The sequence below is a fragment of the Carettochelys insculpta genome, chromosome 2, assembly GCF_033958435.1.
Source record: "Carettochelys insculpta isolate YL-2023 chromosome 2, ASM3395843v1, whole genome shotgun sequence".
Taxonomy (NCBI): domain Eukaryota; kingdom Metazoa; phylum Chordata; order Testudines; family Carettochelyidae; genus Carettochelys; species Carettochelys insculpta.
The window spans coordinates 150633067-150653638 of NC_134138.1; the positions used below are offsets into that span (position 1 = coordinate 150633067).

The 20572-nt window shown below is 42.8% G+C and overlaps 1 protein-coding gene across 1 annotated transcript in view; it reads left to right on the forward strand.

Moving 5' to 3' along the window:
- Positions 1–20572, forward strand: part of CTNND2 (catenin delta 2) — a 747444-nt gene that overhangs the window by 589816 nt on the left and 137056 nt on the right. Inside the window, exon 13 of the mRNA XM_074985959.1 lies at positions 14615–14788. Within this exon, the coding sequence (XP_074842060.1) occupies positions 14615–14788 (174 nt within the window). The remainder of the gene's footprint in view (positions 1–14614; positions 14789–20572) is intronic.

Here is a 20572-nt window from a genome sequence, read left to right on the forward strand (position 1 = left end):
ACAGCAGCCTTATTTTGAAATAAGCTATTCCTGAAAAGTTATTCAAGAACAGCTTATTTCAAAATAACACTGCTACACACAAAATGCATTTCATTAGCACTTAGCTATTCAAAATACAGTGTCAAAACACACAGGGCCTATTTTAAAATAGAGCCATTGGGTGCATGATGGCTTACTTGAAATTGTCTCTATTCCTTGTCTTAAAAGCCCCTATTTCAAAATAGAACCACTGGACGCACAATGGCTTATTTGGAATCAGCTCTATTCCCTGTCTTAACAGCCCCTGTTTCGAAATAGCTGTTTCAAAATGGGCGCTGTTCCTTGTGCAATGAGGTTTACCAATTTCAAAATAAGCCAACCCCTATTTTGAAATTATTTTTGAAATAGCGGTTGCGGTGTGTAGGGATTGGAAAGTTATTCTGAAATGACTTTTCCATGTAGACCTACCCTAAGTGTGCTATTTATGCACTGTCTCTTTAGCCAACATATTGGTTCTTCCAGGTCCAGAAGGAACAAAATAAATATGACAAGAAGATATTTTTAAAAATAGTAAAAGCAAGATAGCGAAAGCAGATTTTACTCAACTTACACTTGTTATACCACCAATCTCACACACATTTGGCACAGCTTAATTTATCTTTTTCTGTTCCCTGCTAAGCAAAGATGTAACAGATTTTGATCTCATTTACTCTTGCTTTTAACTTTTCTTACTTTGTATGTGAGATCAGAATCTGTCCTGTCCTCAAATCTTTACTTTGATTACAAGTGGCACTTCTGATCTTCTGTTTTACCTTCTGTCAGGAGCCTTGAGCTGTAACAGCAACATTTCAAATTTAATACCATTTCCAGTAGCCTGACAGTTCATGCTTTCACATGCTAGGTTGTAAATCCTACTCTTCTCGGGAAGCAGCAGTTCAATTCCTTGAGAGAAGTTAGTTTTTTTTATAAAAAGAAAGCTTTGTCTTTGCTGAAAAAGGAACCCAATAAAATCATATTTAAACAGCATTCCTAAGATAGAGTGGATGGGGTTTGTCAAAAGGGGGAAAAATATTTTGAGCACTTGTGGAATGAGTTAGAGACCAGCACCGTTGGGTTCACTGTGTGATGATTTATCTGCAGCCCAACTTATCAAAAGGGACCAAGTCCATTCATGTGTTTTGGTCAATGTGTAGTGTCACTGACAGCAGTCAGACAGTGCAATGGTGAGTCCCAAGTATATAGATGGATAAATACATACAGACTACTATTGGGTTTAGTCATTAATCTGAGCTCAATATGAAAGATTAAGATGAAAGTATACATAACCTTAAAGATGTTACGAAGGGTATTAATACGTGTCTGTGTCTCTCGTTAGCTGTGATAGGGCACTGTGCTTGGTGTTGGTTAGTAGTGAACATCCTAATCTCAGCAAGCCTTTCAGAGATGGAAGAAAAAGCGACAATGGGTAGAATTCTTGTTTAACTTAAAGGAGATATCCCTTGAACTCATGGGCTACGATTACACAACAGTAGTCACTGTTGGAATAGTTTTCCCGACGAAACTTCGGTCTACAGAGTGCAGCCGCACACCAAACCCAATTGGAAGAGTGCTCCGCTCTGTCAACAAAGCGGCTGGACTGACTGGCTGCTTTCTCAGCAAAACAGGCACCCAGAAGCACAGCAGACAGGGCTGCCCATTGTTCTGGATCACTTGTCAGGCAAGAGAAGGCCTTCCCAGAACATCCATAGGGCTTTTTTCATTGACAGAATCTGAGAGCCAGAACTCCCCCAGCAAAAATGCTGAGTTTTGTTAACAAACTCTCTTAACAAAATGCATTTTCTGTGTGGATGTTCCATGAGTTTTGTCGACAAAACTGAGGTTTTGTTGGCAAAACTCACTAGTGTAACCGTAGCCATGGAGTCCAAGACCCTCTGAGCAGCTAGCCAAGAAAACTCTTATCAATCAAGCAGAACTACAGAAGTGTTTGATGTAGTGCTAATTTATTGCTTTCAGGGGATGGTGCAGGGCCCACTTGTTTCACTTACTTATGAAGAATAATGAAACTCAGGCTCATCTGCACTACAAGATACAGTTGATTTTAAGTCATTTTGCCTGATTTTTCCAATTCCCTGTCCTCACTGTAAATTCCATGAGCTCAATTTATGGACCACTAAAATCGACATGATATCGAAATCCTGAAATTTTAATAACCCGACAGGTGTAGCATTCAATTCGAATTTAAAATTCTGAAGGAAGGGCAGTGAGGATGCGGCATGTCTTTAAATCAAATTCGTTAGCCTCCACAGATGTCCCGTTTGTGCCCCACAATGCACCACAGTTGTCCACTCTGGCCTCTTATGTCTCCACTGTGCTCAATAGCAGAGCAATTGGGCAACAGGAAGACCATTATAGTTTGGCACCTGCAAGTCCATGGCTTTAGGGTCATGAGAGACTGAAAAATCTTCTTTCTTTTTCTTTGTTAGGAGCGCAGCTGTGGGGTCTGTGGTTCTGTGTATACCACTGCTAGCTGCCTTTTTTTCTGTGCTGTCTGGTGCTGGTCCCTCATACCATGTGTCAGCTAGGCTGTGGGTGGGGGTCATGCTTGTCTGGTAATATGAGAAACTTCTTTTCAGCCATTTACATATTGTCCTGACCCCCACACACCCTCCCTTCCCTCCCCCTGGAGGTGCCACACAGTCTGAAACATTCCCATGCCCAGCCTCATCATGTGACTTGACCCTGAACCGGTAAAAGGATGTGCTGCACAAGGTGCCGGGCAGCTTTTGTGTGGTGAGGGTCACAATTTTTGGGGACTAGCTGTGGCTGGGGGTCTTTTAGCCGCCCAGGAGATGTCTCCCTCGGCAGTCATGATTTTTGGGGGCTGGCTGTAGCCAGGGGGTCTTTTAGCCACCCCGAGCCATACATGTTTCAAGGAAGGCAATGTATTAGCTATACAATTACCACATTTGTCAAAGTAAGGCTTGCAGAGGGGGATATTCTTGTCCTTGGGGGCTTCTTTTCGAGGTGCAAACCTGGCTGAAGTCTGGGGTCTTTTAGCCTAATGAATCATTCAAGTTTTAGTGTCGCAGCTGTGTCTACTTGGACATAAGGGTCCTTTTTGGTAAGAGGCCTAAATCCAGATGCAAGTTCCTGAAAGGGCCTCCATGGGTGGTCACGATTTTCGTAGCTGTCAAAAGTGTACCGTCTGTTGGTAGCAGTGGGCCATTACTTATGATTCATTTGAGTTTCAGCGTACCACCCCTGTTTACTTAGTCCTCTTTCCCAGGAAGTGTAAATCAATATCCAAGCCCAAAAAAAAGCCTAGGCACTCTGCTTCAGTGTAGTACCTGTGTCTGCTTAAACATACTTAACATGGCAGGGGAAAGAAGAAATGAAATGTGGAAAGATGGCGTCATATACCCATGTCTATGTGTGGAGCCAGAATGCAGTGAGGCTCAAGGAACTGTGGAATAGGTTCCCACAGTACACTGCAGCAGCACTCAATTTAAGCTACTTGTGTATGGCAGTAGTAAGTCACTTTTGGGGAGCATGTGGGAAGGTGAAGATGCTCAGAATCAAATGGATAAACCCAGTGTTAAGAAATCAATTTTATCTCATAGTTTAGACGTAGCCTCAGATATGGCTAAAGAGCAAAGGTGTTAGCTTTTGATTCATAGATTATCATGCCAGAAGGTACCATCATGATTATCTATCTGACCTCCTGTATAACAAGCTATAGACGCTGCTGAATTAATTTCTGTTTGAAAATAAGCTGCTCTTCGGTAGAGGGGGTGAGTTGATTGGACAGTGTATTTTGTTTGTCATTTTTAATAATTGGCCGGGTGCTCAGAAGACAGTATACAGACACTTTTTATTATTCTAAATATAAAAAGGTTGGGAAGGGAGAAAACTGTCCGTAGCTAAATATGGTAAGAAACAAAGGTTAGAAAACATTTAAAATATTAAACAACTAATATATGAAATTAGATTTAATCAGACTTAATAATAATCACTTTAGCTGTAATGTCTTGAAAGTCAGAGAGCAAATTGGTCTCAACACTGAGTTAAGTTCGAGAGGTTACTACTGTTTGTCCAGTACATCGTATTTAAAAAGAGCCCTGCCTTTCCTGGGATCAGAGCAGACTTCCTTGTTCCCTTAATTTTTTCATTATGCCCTTTTAAAATCTTAATTACTAACAGGCTTGGGTATTCTTCTGTCTAATTTATCTAATCACTGGATGTGTGGTTATTTCCTGTTTTCAGCTCTTGTATAATATCCTCCTGACTTACCAAACCAAAATGAGCATAAAAGTATAAGAGTTACAAATATGAATCCCTTTCCCAGATCTTTCAAGTGGGTTCTTTCAAATGCCCAAAACCATATTGGTCCTTGAAAGAATAGTTAAAGATACTTTTCTTTAAATAGTTTGAATGCAGTGGTCCTGAAAGTCCGCAGAATGATAACACCAAAGACAGAAGTCCTCTCATTATACACAGAACGAGGATAGCACACACAATATCAGTCAGGTCTGCCAATGGGGTGCAAAGGGGGAAGTTGCCCAGGGATCAAGTGCTTCAAAGGGGCCTGGAGCTCTGGTGGTAGCCAGAGGTCCAGGACCTTTAAATCACTACTGGGATGCCACACTGCACACTCTAGGCAGCACTAAGGGCTGGCTGCTCTCAGACCCATCTCTTCCACAAGCATGGAACTGCCCCCATCAAGCACCCCAATCCCATCTTGCCCAAGTGCCTGGAGAGGCAGTCGGCTCCTCTGGAGCACCCTTCCTCACATCGTTCAGTGAATGTCCTGTATCTCTAACCTGAGGAGATCTGCTCCAGATGGACAGTAGTTAGTTCCCACTTAATATCAGTCCTTGGCCTCTGTACTGAATCTGCCAAGGTGATTACATTTTTAGTATTGTTTTTTTTCCTTTTAACTAGGATGTTCAGTGAGCCCACTAAATTCACTTCAAATAAGTTATCCAATCAATGTCGGAAAGGAAGGCAGTAAGACAGAAGAGAAACCTGGACTGAAATATAAACTCAAATCTCACAGTCTCAGATCACTTCATGTGTCATTTACTAAACCATATGGTTTTGTGAGTGCCTGGTTTTAAGTCCTGATTCACCCACCATTGTCTTGAAACTCCATAAGCTCATTGTGAACTCTTTTGTTAAACTGGCAAATTTTGGGTGGCTGTCCATTTTTCTGAGACTTTCAGTCCTCGTTCTAAGACCTTAAAGAAACTCTTTGGGTAATATGAAAACATTTTAAACTACTTAGCAATGTACTGTACTTCTTGGAAACCCATTATTTTGAAAGACAGTCACATTCAACTTTTTAATTTTTTTCTGTCTGTCCTCCTTGGTTTGAACCCTTTTATCTCTGGGTAGTTTCAGGAAATAGGAGATTCATATCTACAAATTTCTGTCAATTTTGACCATAGTATCTCTGGAAATGACAGCCGAGGAAAGGAGGACTGGAAGGAGCTTTTGTTTATGGCTTTCTTTTCCTTAACATTAAGCTAAGTTATTGTGGGACTGTGTACAGCCTTCGCCTTTTTCAGGGATTCCTTCTACCTCTAGCTATTTCAGCTAGAATTTGGTGATGACTTTTGATGGATTACAGCAATAGAGTAACTGTTCTAAAATTCCTTGTAAAGAGTCTTTCAGCTCATAACTTTAATTCATTAATATTGAACAGTACTAACTACAAAGCAATTTCAGCCTCGCCACAGTCAGCCTTGCTGCAGCAGCTGTTAGAGAAAATGTATTGCAATATTATTGCTTGTGAAAATGCATTTTTATTTGGGACAAATGAGGGGGTTTTAATTGACTTAACAAAAGTTTGAATAAATGATGTAGATAAAGGTCAGTCAGATTTAGCTTTGAAATAGCTCATTTTCGTCAATATTAAGATACTGCAATGCTACACAAACCCTCAAATAATATAGAACACTTTGAACTACAATTCTAGTTGTGATCAAAGAAAATCTTTACTTACATCAGTTGCTCTCTTCATTTCCTCCTTGTTCTCTCACTAGCTATTAAGAGGGGGTGTAATATAAGGCATTTTAGAGCTGCATTGATCACTTTTCAGAGTAGCTGAAAAATTGTCTTCTGAATAAATCTTGTATCCCAGTTTTAAAGTAGTGCCTTAAGAAAATAAGAATGCAGAGAGAAAACCCACCAGGGCTACATCTACAAGTGCCCCAAACTTCAAAATGGCCACGCAAATGGCCATTTCGAAGTTTACTAATGAAGCGCTGAAATGCATATTCAGCGCTTCATTAGCGTGCGGGCGGCTGCGGCACTTCGAAATTGACACGCCTCAGCGCCGCGCGTCTCGTCCACACGGGGCTCCTTTTCGAAAGGACCCTGCCTACTTCGAAGTCCCCTTATTCCCATCAGCTCATGGGAATAAGGGGACTTCGAAGTAGGCAGGGTCCTTTCGAAAAGGAGCCCGTCTGGAGGAGACGCGCGGCGGCGAAGTGCGTCAATTTTGAAGTGCCGCGGCCACCCGCACGCTTATGAAGTGCTGAATATGCATTTCAGTGCTTCATTAGTAAACTTCGAAATGGCCATTTGCGTGGCCATTTCGAAGTTTGGGGCACGTGTAGACATGGCTCGGGAAAGTTAATATAAACTCCTTACCCCAGACACATGATTTAATTCTCATGTTTTGTATAGGGCATGGCCATGGGTGCTGCTTGAAGCACTGTTACGAATTACAACTCACTTTAGAAGATGATTCCATCCGCACTTGGCTCCCATTGCACTGAGACAAGAGCAGTCACATTTGATAATGGTTTGATTTTATGATGTTTATATGCTGTATGCACAAACATGCACATGTGTCTTATTGGCATGCATGCCATAGATGAGAATGGTGTTACTAGTGTACAGACTGTCCCAAATTCTCTACTGCACTGAGCTTCCACTCCAAAGAACATAGATTTGATTGTGCAAGAGAACAAGACAGAGACTGTGAAGGAGCCAATTAGCCTTCCTGTTTTTCAGGGCAGATGTGAGCTATGACCCCTAGCTCCAGAATCCCTTACCAGCTTGATTTTCCTCATGGGGCATGGCTACCCAGCAAAACTATTTTGGAATAATGGACGCTATTCCAAAATAACTTTGTGAACGTCTACACAATGCAACTGCCATTTCAAAATAATTTCGAAATAGTGAATGGTTTCTGTTGAATTTGGTGAACATAATTCCATGAGGAATAGCGCTTATTCGGAAATAGGTATTTTTGAATAAGGGCTGTGTAACATAAGAATAACTTATTCCAAAATAAAACTGCTGGTGAGTGTTCATAGTATTTAGGATAGGCTCTATTACGTGTGGGCACACTATTTTGGAATAAGTTTTGCTTATTTTAGAGCTTCCCTGTAGTGTGGGCATGTTATTCAGAATAGCTTATTTTGGAATAACACCTCTGGGATAAACCATTCTGGAATCACTCTGCAGTGTAGACTTATCCCTGGACTGGTGCCACGAATATGCGTGAGGGAGGATGGGTTGCATGTGTGTTGAGGGGGCGGAGAGTGCAGATGCTGAACTCAGTGCTCTAGGAATTCTCAGCTGGGCTTACTCAACTTTCTGTCCCCTTAATATTACTCAGATGGGCCAGAATGCAGTTAATAGGTTTTCTACATGCTGGAGTAATGTGCTCTTTGATGGTGTGATTCCAAAGGTGCACTAATGTGTTGCACTTTAACTGACCTGTGGAGACCCAGCTGATGAGTAAATTTTCCCTAATACATTTTAGTGTAGTACTGTTTCAAACTGCACCATGTGAAAGCACATCAGCAAGAGCTAAACAGATTCATTAACCAGAAGCCCCTTCAGTGTGTTTTAGAACTCACACTCTCTGTACAGCCCCTTATCTGACCATGTAGACAAGTCGTAAGAATTTGGCCTACTGTGGTTTTAGTAGTATGTTACAGGTGAGCTTAAAATTTTTTCCCAAAGAATTGTTGTAACTCATATGCCCACCAACCATAAATCAGGAACATAAAAATGTTCATTTACCCACCTCTCCTTCAGTGAAGTTCTCATGATATTGAAATACACACATTTCCCTTCTTATCAGATGATAACGTGTGTTCCTTGTGCTAGCAGAGGGTGGGGTAAAGAATCAGGAATCTATTTATTTGCTTTTTGTTAAGAAATTAACACCCTTCTCTCATAACCGTAAGAAACAAGGAGGAATCGTCATTTGACTAGCCTGTAGGCCTGTATGAATAACAACAGTTATTTCAAAATAATTATCCTGCCGTCCATCCACTGAGAAGTTTCTTGGGCTTTTACGCAAGAATGCCCCACACATGCCACACAGTCGGGGTCTTTCCCGCGCTCAGCCATGTCACATGGGTATCCCCTAACCCAATAAAAGGATGTACCTGCCATTCTGTTATGACCATGCTGCCAGGCAGCACTGTGTCCTGGCTTGCATGTGGTTAGGGCTTCAAGGGCAGGAAAGATTTTCAGGGGCTTGCAGCTTGAGGTTGGGGAGCGGGGGAAGTCTCCCATGGTGGCTAAGATTTTCAGGGCTTTTCTGCTGCACAGGGGGACTACTTCAACTGGTCCCCCACTGAACCTCCCCCCACCACTCCAACAAGAACCCAGGGGGCTAGCTGCTGCTGGGGGGTCGTCCTCCCTGGCAGCTAAGATTTTCAGGGGTTAGGTGCCACCAGGGAGGAAGTCTCCCCCAGCAGCTAAGATTTTTAGGGCATTGCGCCCATCCCGTGTTGGCAATTTCTGTGTACAGTAATCCCCTGAGATACGCGCATTCAACATGCGCATATCTTGCATTTCTGTGGGGGGGGCAGTGCCGTGGAGGGGGCAGAGAGACTCACAACCCCATGGCTTGAGCAGAGCCAGACACGGCATCCCCGACAGGGTGGGGAGGGGAGGGAAAGGGGAGGGCAGGGAGACCCACAGCTTCCCAGTTCCCGCAAGCGGCAGGGAGCTGGGAACCAAGTGGCAGCCTGGTTCCTGGCTGCCCTGTGCTGATGGGACCAGGAAACTGAACAGCTGTGAGATGGTCTGTTTCCCAGGTCCTGCAAGCTACAGGGAGACTAGAACCTGCCCCCTGGGTCCCAGCTCCCTGCCCCTTTGGGAGCCAGGAAACTGACCAGCCCTTGTGGGCTGGTCAGTTTACCAGCTCCTGCAAGCCCAGAGGAGCCAGGAACCAGACTTTAGCCTGGTTCCCAGCTCCCCTTGACTTGCACAAAAATTCAAGTTACACGGGGGTTGCAAGAGTGCAAGCCCCACATAACTTGAGGGTTTACCGTAGTGAAGAAGAAAGACAAAAATCTTTTTTCCTAGTCTTTTCTATCCTTTTTCTTCTAACTTTGCTCCCCTTCACACAGGGAAGAGTGGGTGGAGGGCCAGTTGAGAACTGCACTCAACTGGGAACCCAAAAACCCTTTCCTCAGCAACTCTCTTTTCTCCAATTCTTTACTATCAGCTTTTTCTTTGTGGTTTTCATTGTCCCTGTGTTATTTTCAGGTATCAGATGCAATCAAGGAAGGGGGGATAGCCTGTGGATGGCCAGTTGAGAAGGCACACACTTGCTGATTTTAGGAAATCCTTGATAATTCAGTTACAGAAGAAAGAGATTTCTGTTAACTTTGACCTCTTTGTTGATACCCTACTTTTCCTTCCTTCCAACTGGAAAAATGGACGTTTGCTTACCATAGGAAGGGAATGAAGGCAATGAAATTTGGGAAGATGATGTCAAATACCAGCGGACATACCCAGAATACTTTGGGGATGAGGGAACTGTGGGATAGGTTCCCACTATGCACTGCTGCAACAGTTGATGTTTGCCAATTGAGTGTGGCAGCAATAAGTCAACTTTATGAGGAGCACGTGGCGAGGAGTCAAATTCAAATTTATAAAATCCAGTGTTACAAATTGTTATTAATAAATTCAAAGTTATCTCATAGTGCAGATATAGCCTACGTGTAGAGGCTGTATGTTGAAATAGCTAAGTGCTATTTTGAAATGCAGTTTTGTGTGTATCGACATTATTTCAAAATAAGCTATTCCAAGCTAGTTTATTTCTGAATAAGGCTGCTGTGTGTACGTAATCCATCATTTCTTGAGCTTGCACAGGCTCATTGGTTGTGGACGCGCATGTGGCTGAGGAGTCCAAGCTTTGAATGGCATGGGCATTCACAGTGGGAGCAAGGGGATTATTCTGGCTCTGTTGGTGTGGCTGCTGCTGTTACTTTCTTCCTCTCACGAGCATCAATGAGGCATATGCTCACTGCTCTTCAAAGTTGTCATATGTGTGTCGTACAAGAGCGTGCCAGTCTGTTCAGTCTTTTGCATGCTGCTCTAGTTGATCTGGTTTTAAACCAACATGAGCAATGTTGGCCTTCACACAGTCTTTATACCTCTTACGAGGCCTACCTTGATTCCTTTTGCCCTGGGAGAATTCACTGTAGAGGAGTTGCTTGGGGATTCTTGACTCCTCCATTCGTATGACGTGCCCTGTCCAGTAAAGCTGGGCTTTCAGAATCATGGCTTCAATGCTCGTGGTTCCTGCTCTGTCCAGGACTTCCGGGTTCGTAACTCTGTCCTGCCATCAAATGTGCATTTTGCAAAGTGCCGTTTGCGCCTGGCTCTGAAGGTGTTTGGAATGATCACGTTTGGAGATTGAGGACTGATCATTTTGCCATAGCAGAAATGTGTTCTGTTTTTCCTCCAAGATCTTCATGATGACTTCGTCATTTTCATCAAACCAGTCTTGGTGAGCTCTCTTTTTCAGTCCTAATGTTGACTTGGCTGACTCTGTCACCAGGGTTTTGAACTGGTCCCACTTTTGTGTTGGGTCTCCAGTCAAAGGTCCAAGGGACGTCAGCACTTCACCAAGGCAGGCTGGGAATTTCTCATGATGACCTGTATGTTGCAGCTTCCCAATGTTGAAGGAAGGTCTGACAACCTTGAGTTTCTTGCAGTGCAGTGGTGTGATGTGCAGCATAAGGACTGATCTGACGAGTCTATGATCAGTCCAGCACTCAGCTCCCCGCATGGCCCTGGTGATCTTAACATCTTGAATGTCTCACCTGCAACTGATGACATAGTCAATCAGGTGCCACTGTTTTGATCTCGGGTGCATCCATGTGGTTTTGTATTTATTGGCTTGCCTGAACAGAGTGTTGGTAATCATCAGGTCGTTTTCTGCATACAGGCTCAGCAGAAGGTGTCCATTGGCATTCATGTTACCAACACCATGATGCCCCTGCACCCCTTTCCAGGTCCTACGGTCCTTGCCAACCCTGGTGTTGAAGTCACCCTACAGGAAAAGCTTGTCACTAGGAGCTGGTCAAGGTCCTCACAGAAACTTTCTTTTGCTTTGTCACTGCTAGTCACTGTGGGGGCGTAAGCACTCGTGACTGTAATGTGGCAAGAGGTGTTGAGGGGAAAGCAGAGCTTGATCAGGTGCTCACTGATGCACATTGGTAGGTCAGGAAGCTGGTGCAGAAGTGATGTCTTGATAGCAAGTCCCACTCTGTGGATTCTGTCTTCATTTTCTGGCCTGCCTTTCCAGAAGAAGGTGTAACCTCCTTTTGGTTCACAGATGGATCCTTCCTCTGCCAGTCTGGTCTTGCTCAGGGCAGCTATGTCAATGGTATAACGTGCCAGTTCTCTTGCTACGAGGGCTGTTCTTCTCTCAAGCCTCATAGCATTCTCGCTGTCCAAGAGGGTGCGAACGTTCCATGCTGCAAATATCATCTTTCTTTGTTTTTTGACCGCTGTGAGGGTAAAACTGCCAGCTGCACCATGCTGGCCATTTTGGTTGGGACAAGCCATTTTTGGGATGCCTTTTCTAGACCCCTCCCTCATTTTGAGGGTAAGCAGTGCTGTTCCTAAAAAGGCCTGCTCATTCACCTGGGATGCTGCCAAACTCCTCTGTTGTCCCGGGGTCAGAGGTGAGCGACCAAAGTCCTCTGGCCGCCTATGTGCAGGTTTGGAGCTACGACTCCCAATGGTCACTTCCACCTGTCGCTTCGCCCCTCCACCATCGCCGTAGGACTTTGAGGTAGGCAGAAGTGATGAGAATGTGCAAAGAACCTGTGCGGGAGAATGTTTAAAGAGGAAAAGCCGGTGTACAGGGGCAGTTCCACTCTCTCGACCTCAGAAGCCTGGTTCCAGTGGTACAAAAAGTCATCACGGCTGGGACTTCTTTGACTGCAGTGGATGGCCATGCTGTCTTTGGTTTCTTGTCATGACCTTCGCTCTCCATAAAGCATTGCAGAACCGCCTTCCTGGTCATTGAATCTTGCTGTTGATCTCATCTGCCCAGTCCGCCAGGGCTGACTTTGCATGCTGGCATAGGCAATTCCCTATCTCACCGCAGGTTTCAGACCTGCCGGCTACCCTCACCTGGTTTAGCCCACCTGTCGAACTGGTTTATTGGGGTGTGGCCGTTGCATGCTACTGCTTCTTGGAGCCACAGGTGAGAGCTGGGAACCAAAGGTGCACAAACTGCCCTGAAGACACACGACAAGTCCCCACACCGGAGGTGCTACCCTTCCCTGGACACCCCAAACACCCCAAGGCTGCTGTGTAGACATACGCTTAAGGAATAGCTTGTCCATGGACAACTGTACCAGTTAAAGAGACACAAGCTTCCTAGTGGGGACATAGTTAAACTGATAAAAACATGCCTATACATGTGTATAACATTATGGGAATAAATAATACTGCTACTACCATCTCTGTGGTGGTATAACTGGGTCTACACTAGGAGTAGCACAGGTATAGCCATTTCAGTTAAAAAAAAATCACATCACCAACAATAATATAAGTACAAAATCTGTGTCAACACCACAGGTAATGTATTTTTTTGTTATATTTTATTCTTGAGAAATATAATAAAGACCCGCTGTATAAATTGGACAGCACAGTGCTCAAGGTGTGGACATTAAAATGCGATAAGGTGGGAACAGGTGAAGACCTTGACCTGATTTTGGATTATATTTGTACCAATGTAAATCAGGAGTAACTCCATTAAAGAAAATATACTAATACCAGTGTAAAAACTGGTGTGAGGACAGAATTGGGCCCTTCATAAAAGTAGTTATTAACAAGAATTTTTATGAGTCTTCATAAGCAGTTCCTGGAAGGGCTGAATACTGTATCTGAAGAGGGGGGATTGAATTCTCTCACCAGCAGAGAAGTCAACCAATCTTTTCTTCATTTTGAAAGTAGAATTTTAACAAGATGATTTCACAAGCACATCATGCTCCGTTTCATAGTGGCTGCATTTAGCCAGGTTTAGCATCAACCTTTTTTCTAAGTTGAGTTTTGCTACTGTTTCTGGGCATTTGATAGTGCCTCCAGTAGAGACTGCTTTTCCATTGATTATGTACTGTCTTTTTTGTCAAATCCTATGAGTTAGATAGCCTAGCAGTTGATCCCACAGAAGTCTTTATGTGCATTATTGAAAGACCAGCTAACTTTGCATTTGTGGTTATTTATTTGCTATTTGCAAAATGTAACAGTCAATTAATTAAATTGGAAAAGTTCCACTGAAGTCAGTAAATCCATGTTGGTTCACGCCAACTGAGGCTTTGGATCAATGCTCACCCGCTAGCTAGGGCTTGGAGTGATGGGGACATGCAAACTGTGCCCCCTGTGAGTTTGAGAGATCTAGAGCTGCTGCTCTTCATCTCTCCTTCTTCCTCCCAGGTGGGGAACATGTTCTCTCTAACAAAGTATTGGGTCAGAGTCCACTCCAACCTCTTCTGCTTCATTGGATGGCTGGGATCAGAGCAGACTGACAAGTTCTATCCTGCAGAACAGTGGTAATGAAGCAGGGATGGTTTCTGCTTGCTGCTGGCTTGTAGATAGTTTGTCTTTGTTTCGGCTTAAACAAATCATCACACGTTCTGTGTGTGCCACGTATGCTACAGAAATGTATTAGAAATGTTTGAGAAAGTGTTCAAAAGTGTTGTTGCGATTCTCTTTTTTGTATACCTCTATCTGTATAATCCACTGTGAGATAAATATATAAGTACTGTGTTTAAAAATAGTATTACCTAAACAGCATTTTTGTGCATAAGGCTGTGTCTTCACTAGCTCTGTACTTCGCAGAGAGCATGGGGTAAAGGGTGTCGGGAGATTATTAATGAATATTCAGCACTTCATTAAACTAATTCTCCCCCGCGGCCACTTTGAAGTGTTAAACTTCAAAGTGCTGGCTTGCATGTAGCCGCAGCTAATCTGACGGTGCTTCGAAGTGCCTGGGCATCTTTGAAGTCCCTTTACTCCTCAAATGGGAAGAAGGAGCTTTTGAAGTCCTGGGGGTTGATTCAGAAGGCCCCCAGCTACAGGGGCGGGGCGCAATTCGAAAGCAGCACTTTCGAATCGCTGCGGCTGCCGTTATGCTAATGAGGCACTTCATATTCATGGCAGCAGCTCATTAGCATCCTTCGAACTCCCTCATTAACGTGCCCTTTCTGAAAGGATGGGGGTTGTGTAGACACAGCAAACAAGTATGTTAAAAGTGAAGGTGGCTTTTTTGGCCATGGGCTTACACAGAAATACATTTTTTTGTTCTCTTTGATATTGGCCTGCTTGGTGACATTTCATTTCTCCTTTCCAACAGTGGGATGGAGTAGGACCTCTCCCAGACTGTGCAGAACCACCAAAAGGAATCCAGATGCTGTGGCACCCTTCAATAGTCAAACCCTACCTCACACTTCTCTCTGAGTGCTCAAATCCAGACACACTAGAAGGAGCAGCAGGGGCATTGCAGAACTTGGCTGCAGGAAGCTGGAAGGTATGGACTCCTACTCAGAACTTTTTAAACACTCAGAAGCCCACATGGATAAGAACAAAGGTATTACAGCTATAAGTGCAACTCTGAAAGGGGGGAGAAAAGCTCACGTTTTCAGAAAACTACCTGGAAAAAGTAGTCAGGTTTAAATTGCAGAATTTCATGTGTGTTATATTTATTATCAAGTAACCCTATTCCCTAAGAAATCCCAGCACACAACATTTAAAATAGTCCAATATGAAAAATCACTTGTGAGAACCTAATATCCAATTGAATAAAAGCTGCAATACCCACAAAATGTACGCTGATAGTGCCATGGAAAATGAGTAAAAAAATGTCACTGGTGACAACTGCATTGCGATGTCAGAGCAAACACTGCAGTCTGATTACAAAAAAACTGAGCACAATGTAACAAGATATAAATAAATGCTATTCAGGCTGTGTCTAGACTTCAGAAGTTTTGTTGACAGTGCATGTCCAGACTGCTGATTTCTTGGAAGAGATCTACCAGTCGGGAGCAATCTGTCAACATCCCATTACACCTTGTTGCATGAGAAAGAGGGGATGTCTTCAGAGAAGGTTTTTTCCAACATTTGGCCCCGTGTGGATGGGCCAAATGTCAGAAAAGCCTCTGCTGACAGAACCATCCGCAAAAGATAAGAAAATGCGTTGCGCAACTTGTGTATCTTTTGCTGATAGTTCTCAGCAATCTAGACGTAGCAGCCAAAGACAAGAAACCATACTATTCATTTTTCCCTTAAGAACTCAATAAAGACACGAAACAATAAATATGTTAAAATGCAAAATAGGCAAGGAAATTTTGAATTCAGGCTAACATATTGTTTGTGCCTCCACCTTTCCCTCTTGTGTGATCAAAATATCCAGTTTTCTGGTCTCTAACTGTTTGCAATAAATTGATTAATAATTTTACCACCAGATTATGAAAATATATTTAAATTTTAAATAAAAGGATATGTGGTTGTGATGGCATCCTTCCCTGAATTTTTTACCAATTTCTGCAGCATGCACTTTATTGGAGATAACTTAGTCTGATGGGATGAAAGTCCTGATCATCTCACTGCTCTGTTAGTACAATGCTGCCCTTACATTATTTCTCCTTTAAGACCTTTTAAATTGTTCATGGAAGTTGGGGATCACAATATACAAATAGGTGTTCTGTGGATACTTAGTTCAGTATTTCGGTGCTCAGATTCCTCTTTTAGGTGTGTCTATGCCAATCTAATTTAGGCATCCACTTTAGGACCTGAGCCCCAGCACCAAAAATATCTTTACACTGAAGAAAACTGTTCATTGCATTAGAATACCCCCGGCTCTGCAGAGGTATATTGACTTTCAATCACTCTGTTCCACCGGACTTATAACATACTGTTACTCTGTTAGATAGTAAAATGTGTAACAAAATGTCTGCCCTTTGACCTGATCCTGAATGCTGCTGTACATCCACTGCACCAACAGAGTGATGATAATGCGGTGAACTGATAAACGATATAGGAAATGAAATCTACTACTCCCACCTAAAACTGGTGAAGGGGCTGCTCCATAGCCACAAAACTACCATACTAGTAGGAAGGGGTGTGGCACTGGATCTGATCATTATGTCCTTTCACATCAGCCTATCTAGGGCTGGCACAAGGGTTAATTTTGATTCATCCATTGCTTAGCGACTTGTTTATGTGCAGTATAGAGAGGTGCTCTCAAATACCATTGAAAATGGTCTCTTGGCAGGACTGCTTAGAACTTCCCCATTTTACCAGTTGGGATCTCAGGAGAACTTGCTTGTGTTCTTATTGCTCTATTTTTCTGCAACTTTGTTTTCCATTATGAATATGAGCAGATGGGAATAAGGGGACTTCAAAGTAGGCGGGGTCCTTTCAAAAAGGAGCCCCGTCTGGATGAGCCGCGTGGCGGCTATCCGAGTCAATTTCGAAGTGCCGCAGCGGCCCACATGCTAATGAGGTGCTGAATATGTATTTCAGTGCTTCATTAGTAAACTTCGAAATAGCCATTTGCATGGTCATTTCGAAGTTTTTGGCTAGTGTAGACACGGCCATAGAAGGCAAAACAAGTACTCTTCATTTGGTATCTCATACTAGCCGTATCTGTGAAGGGAGTAACTGTCCTTAGGGATTACATCAACACTGACATTTCTGCCTCTTGACCTTTCTTTGCTGCTGCTTGAGGTCTCTGAAAATAAAACTACTGACAAAACAGGAGAGAAACACTTAAAGGAAGAGATTATTCCTATGAGAGGCTCCCATTTTTTGTATGCTCTCCTATGAGTAATTGTAATTAGGTGAAAGGAGGGATGGAGTGGGATATTACTTTAAGATTATTTTGGTCAGAGTTAGTCTAAACTAAAATGAAAGAAACAAAAAAGAGGAAAGTCAGCCATTCTAAAAACAAATACTGCTATCATTATTATTAACATTCATATCATGATAATTACCAAAAGTTCTCTCAGCGCATCATGAGCTCGGTTGTACAAACACATGAAAAGACAGTACCTTCCAGAAAAGACTAATAGATATTTTGGAGCATAATATTTTGGGGGCAAAGACCAACTTCATCAGATGCATGAGTGGTGCGGGGGGGTCAGAGGAGTATTTAAAGAGCGGGGTGCCAGTAAAAAGGAGGGCCAGAGCTGACAAGGTCTATTTGTCAGCTCTGGCCCCCCTCTTTACTGAGACCCTCCTCTGAACACTGCCCCCCCCAACTCACACATCTGATGAAGCGTGTCTTTGCCCACGAAAGCTTATGCTCCAAAATATCTGTTGGTCTATTAGGTGCCATGGGACTTCTTGTTGTTTTGAAGATACTGACGAACATGGATACCTCTCTGGTACTTCCTGAAAAGGTTTACAGTCCAGTTTAGACACATGCATTTCTGTTTGAGATCTGATTCACCCTTTTTCCTCAAGCTATACCACTGTCCAACCTGTTCTGTAAGGCCGTTTGCACACAGGCCACTTTCTTCGAAAGTGGCATGGTAACACACAGCCCAAAATATGCTAATGAGGCATGGATGCAAATTCCCCATGCCTCATTAGCATAACATCACGTGATTTGGAGTCCGGAAGATCGTTCGTCCGGACTCCAAAACGCCGTTTTGAAGCGCAGCCCCTGGGGGGGTCTTCTGGAAGGAAATCCTTCTTCTGGAGGCCCCTTCTTCGCAAAAATTTAGGAAGAAGGACTTCCTTCCAGAAGCTCCCCCAGGGCCGCACTTGTACACGGCATTTTGGAGTCCAGAAGAACAGTCTTCCGGACGCCAAATCACATGACATTATGCTAATGAGGCACGGGGAATTTGCATCTATGCCTTATTAGCATATTTTGGGTCGTGTATTACCACGCCACTTTCGAAGAAAGTGGCCTGTGTAGAAACGGCCTAACAGAAAAGGCCAGGCCTTTAAGACAGACCACATTCCAAAATCACATGAATGGACAGAGAAGAGAAAACCTAGAATAATTTTAAAAAGATAAAACTCGGAGGGGGCAGGGGGGTTAGATGCGCTCTTTCACTGGTATTAAGAGGTGATATGTGTCCAAATCCCTTAGACTGTTTTGAAAATCTCTCATACAGAGTCAGTCTGCAGCTCTCATGATTTTAGCCAATCTGAAATCTATTCTTAAATACATAGAGCAATAGTCTTCCATTCTAGCACATATATTTTTCCCTTTCATATCTGTGTTTATGTCAGCTAAGGTTGGCTTCCATGTTTTGTGGTCAAAGACAAAGCTGAAAAGTGTAAACTCAGGTCCACCCATGACTTTAATGTCTTTGAATAGAAGCTGTGGAAGCAGCCACCAGGTTTTTCTATAGTTACCAATTCCTCCAGCTCTCACATGGCACTTCTTTGCTGGCTTGGCATCTCAGCATCTGCCATGGGTCCTTTACAACAAATGTGCAATTGGTATACTCTTGGCATGACAAGCAAGTTCAGGATCTATTTCAGTTTCCGTTGGTCACTCACTGTTCAGTCTTTACCAAGGCTGAAGGGCACAGGCAAGAAGCCAGAAGAGGCAAATACGAGATGCAGTTACATGTCAAATTGAAGTGTTTAAACTCAGTTTTTGGCTGCTTAATAATATTTTCTTGTTTCTACATTACTCTGGTATGTGCATTAGCGTGAAGTTCATTTACAGTTCTTCCCCTAATTTTTTTAATACCCTGAAGGCTGGTTACTATAAAAGGAAATCCCTAATCATGGGTTTTCAATAGGAGCTTAATGTTTTTATACAGGATTTTCCTGTGAGTCTCCTGGCAGCATCTTTTTCTGCCTGGTAAGGATAATAATATGGCAGGTTCCCTATGGTCTGTGCCAGAGTCATCTGGCTTTATGTACAGGGTTTGGTCTATTTAAAGTATAATAAAAATAATGTTTAAAAAGCTTGCACTTAACAAAGTCTAAGTTAAGTTCATTGGAAGCCAGATTCTACTCTCAGATACATAGGTGACTTGACAGGGAATTTGTACACATGTATCTGAGAGCTGAATTTGAGCTACTCTTCAGCTATCTGTTCTACCTAAGGTATTTTTAAATGCCTAGCAATTTGATACCTAAGAATCATATTGCAGAAGTTACCTTGATCAGGACATGCAAGTGAAAAAAGAAGGAAGCGGGTTGGAAAACTAAGTAGCCAGCTTTGACACTAAATAAAGCATTTCCTAATGCAAAAGACAAAATTACTAACAAGACTTTTAACATTATTCAGCCCTCAGGTGGGAAACTGAGGCATGAGTCCACCCAATTTAGTCTTAATCTAGATTTGTGTTTATTATTAAATTTTATAAATTTATACATTTTTTGACAGAATCAGTATCACTTATCGTTTCTATTTCTGTCTTTATGACAGAGAATAAACAGGTAGAACAGAACAAGTAGGAGCTCAAGTTACTGAGTTCTAGGGTACCGGAACTCTCCTCTTCATGATGGTTGTCTCAGTCACTAGTAGAATATTTTTTCCGACAATGGCCCTAGTTCACTCATTTGTTTGTATCTTTCCACATTACAAACTCATTAGCTATCATGCGAATTAATGTGATAATGAATGTCCAGTGATACATTTACCCAAACTTTCATAATGTGCTTTACATTTTATATTGTTACAGCGAATCACTAACAAAACATAATCCTTATTTTCTACCATTCAGCAATTTTCTTCATATTTTAACACTGTAACTCAGTACGCTTGGATCCTCCTCAGTTAGTTTAGCATAACCTTTATTTTTTATTTGTGTTAGGATGTCATGGGGAACAGTATGACCATACTGTCTGTATAGTCTTATGTTTTCTAAACCTAGGTGTTCAGTGGACTTTCTGCTCTTTCTTGTAAATTGTTAAATAATCTTGTCGGTAATTTTACCTATTGCAACACAGGGATGGACTTTAAGCACCCGGCCACAGCTTTATGGAACACTACACTGAAGACACGCATTGTCTCCCAGTATAACACATTTAGGTGCATACAGTGTGAAGTTTGCATGGATCTTACCGTACAACTCATCTCTCAGAGTAAACTCTCCTCTGCCTGTCTCTAGGGTTCTGCTTGCTCTGCTCCCTCCCTGCTTATCCTCCCCGCTGAGAATGTGACTAGGGAGTACTAAAGAGGGACCTTGGTCTGCAAAGACCTTTTTGCCATAATCCCAAGGTCTGCCAATGAAATCCCAGGTCTCTTATTTCTGGCCCTTTGGCCTTTTATCAGCACTAGGCGCTGGCTGCAAGTTATGATGAAGTAAACAACCATACAGCTCCTAATATTTAACTT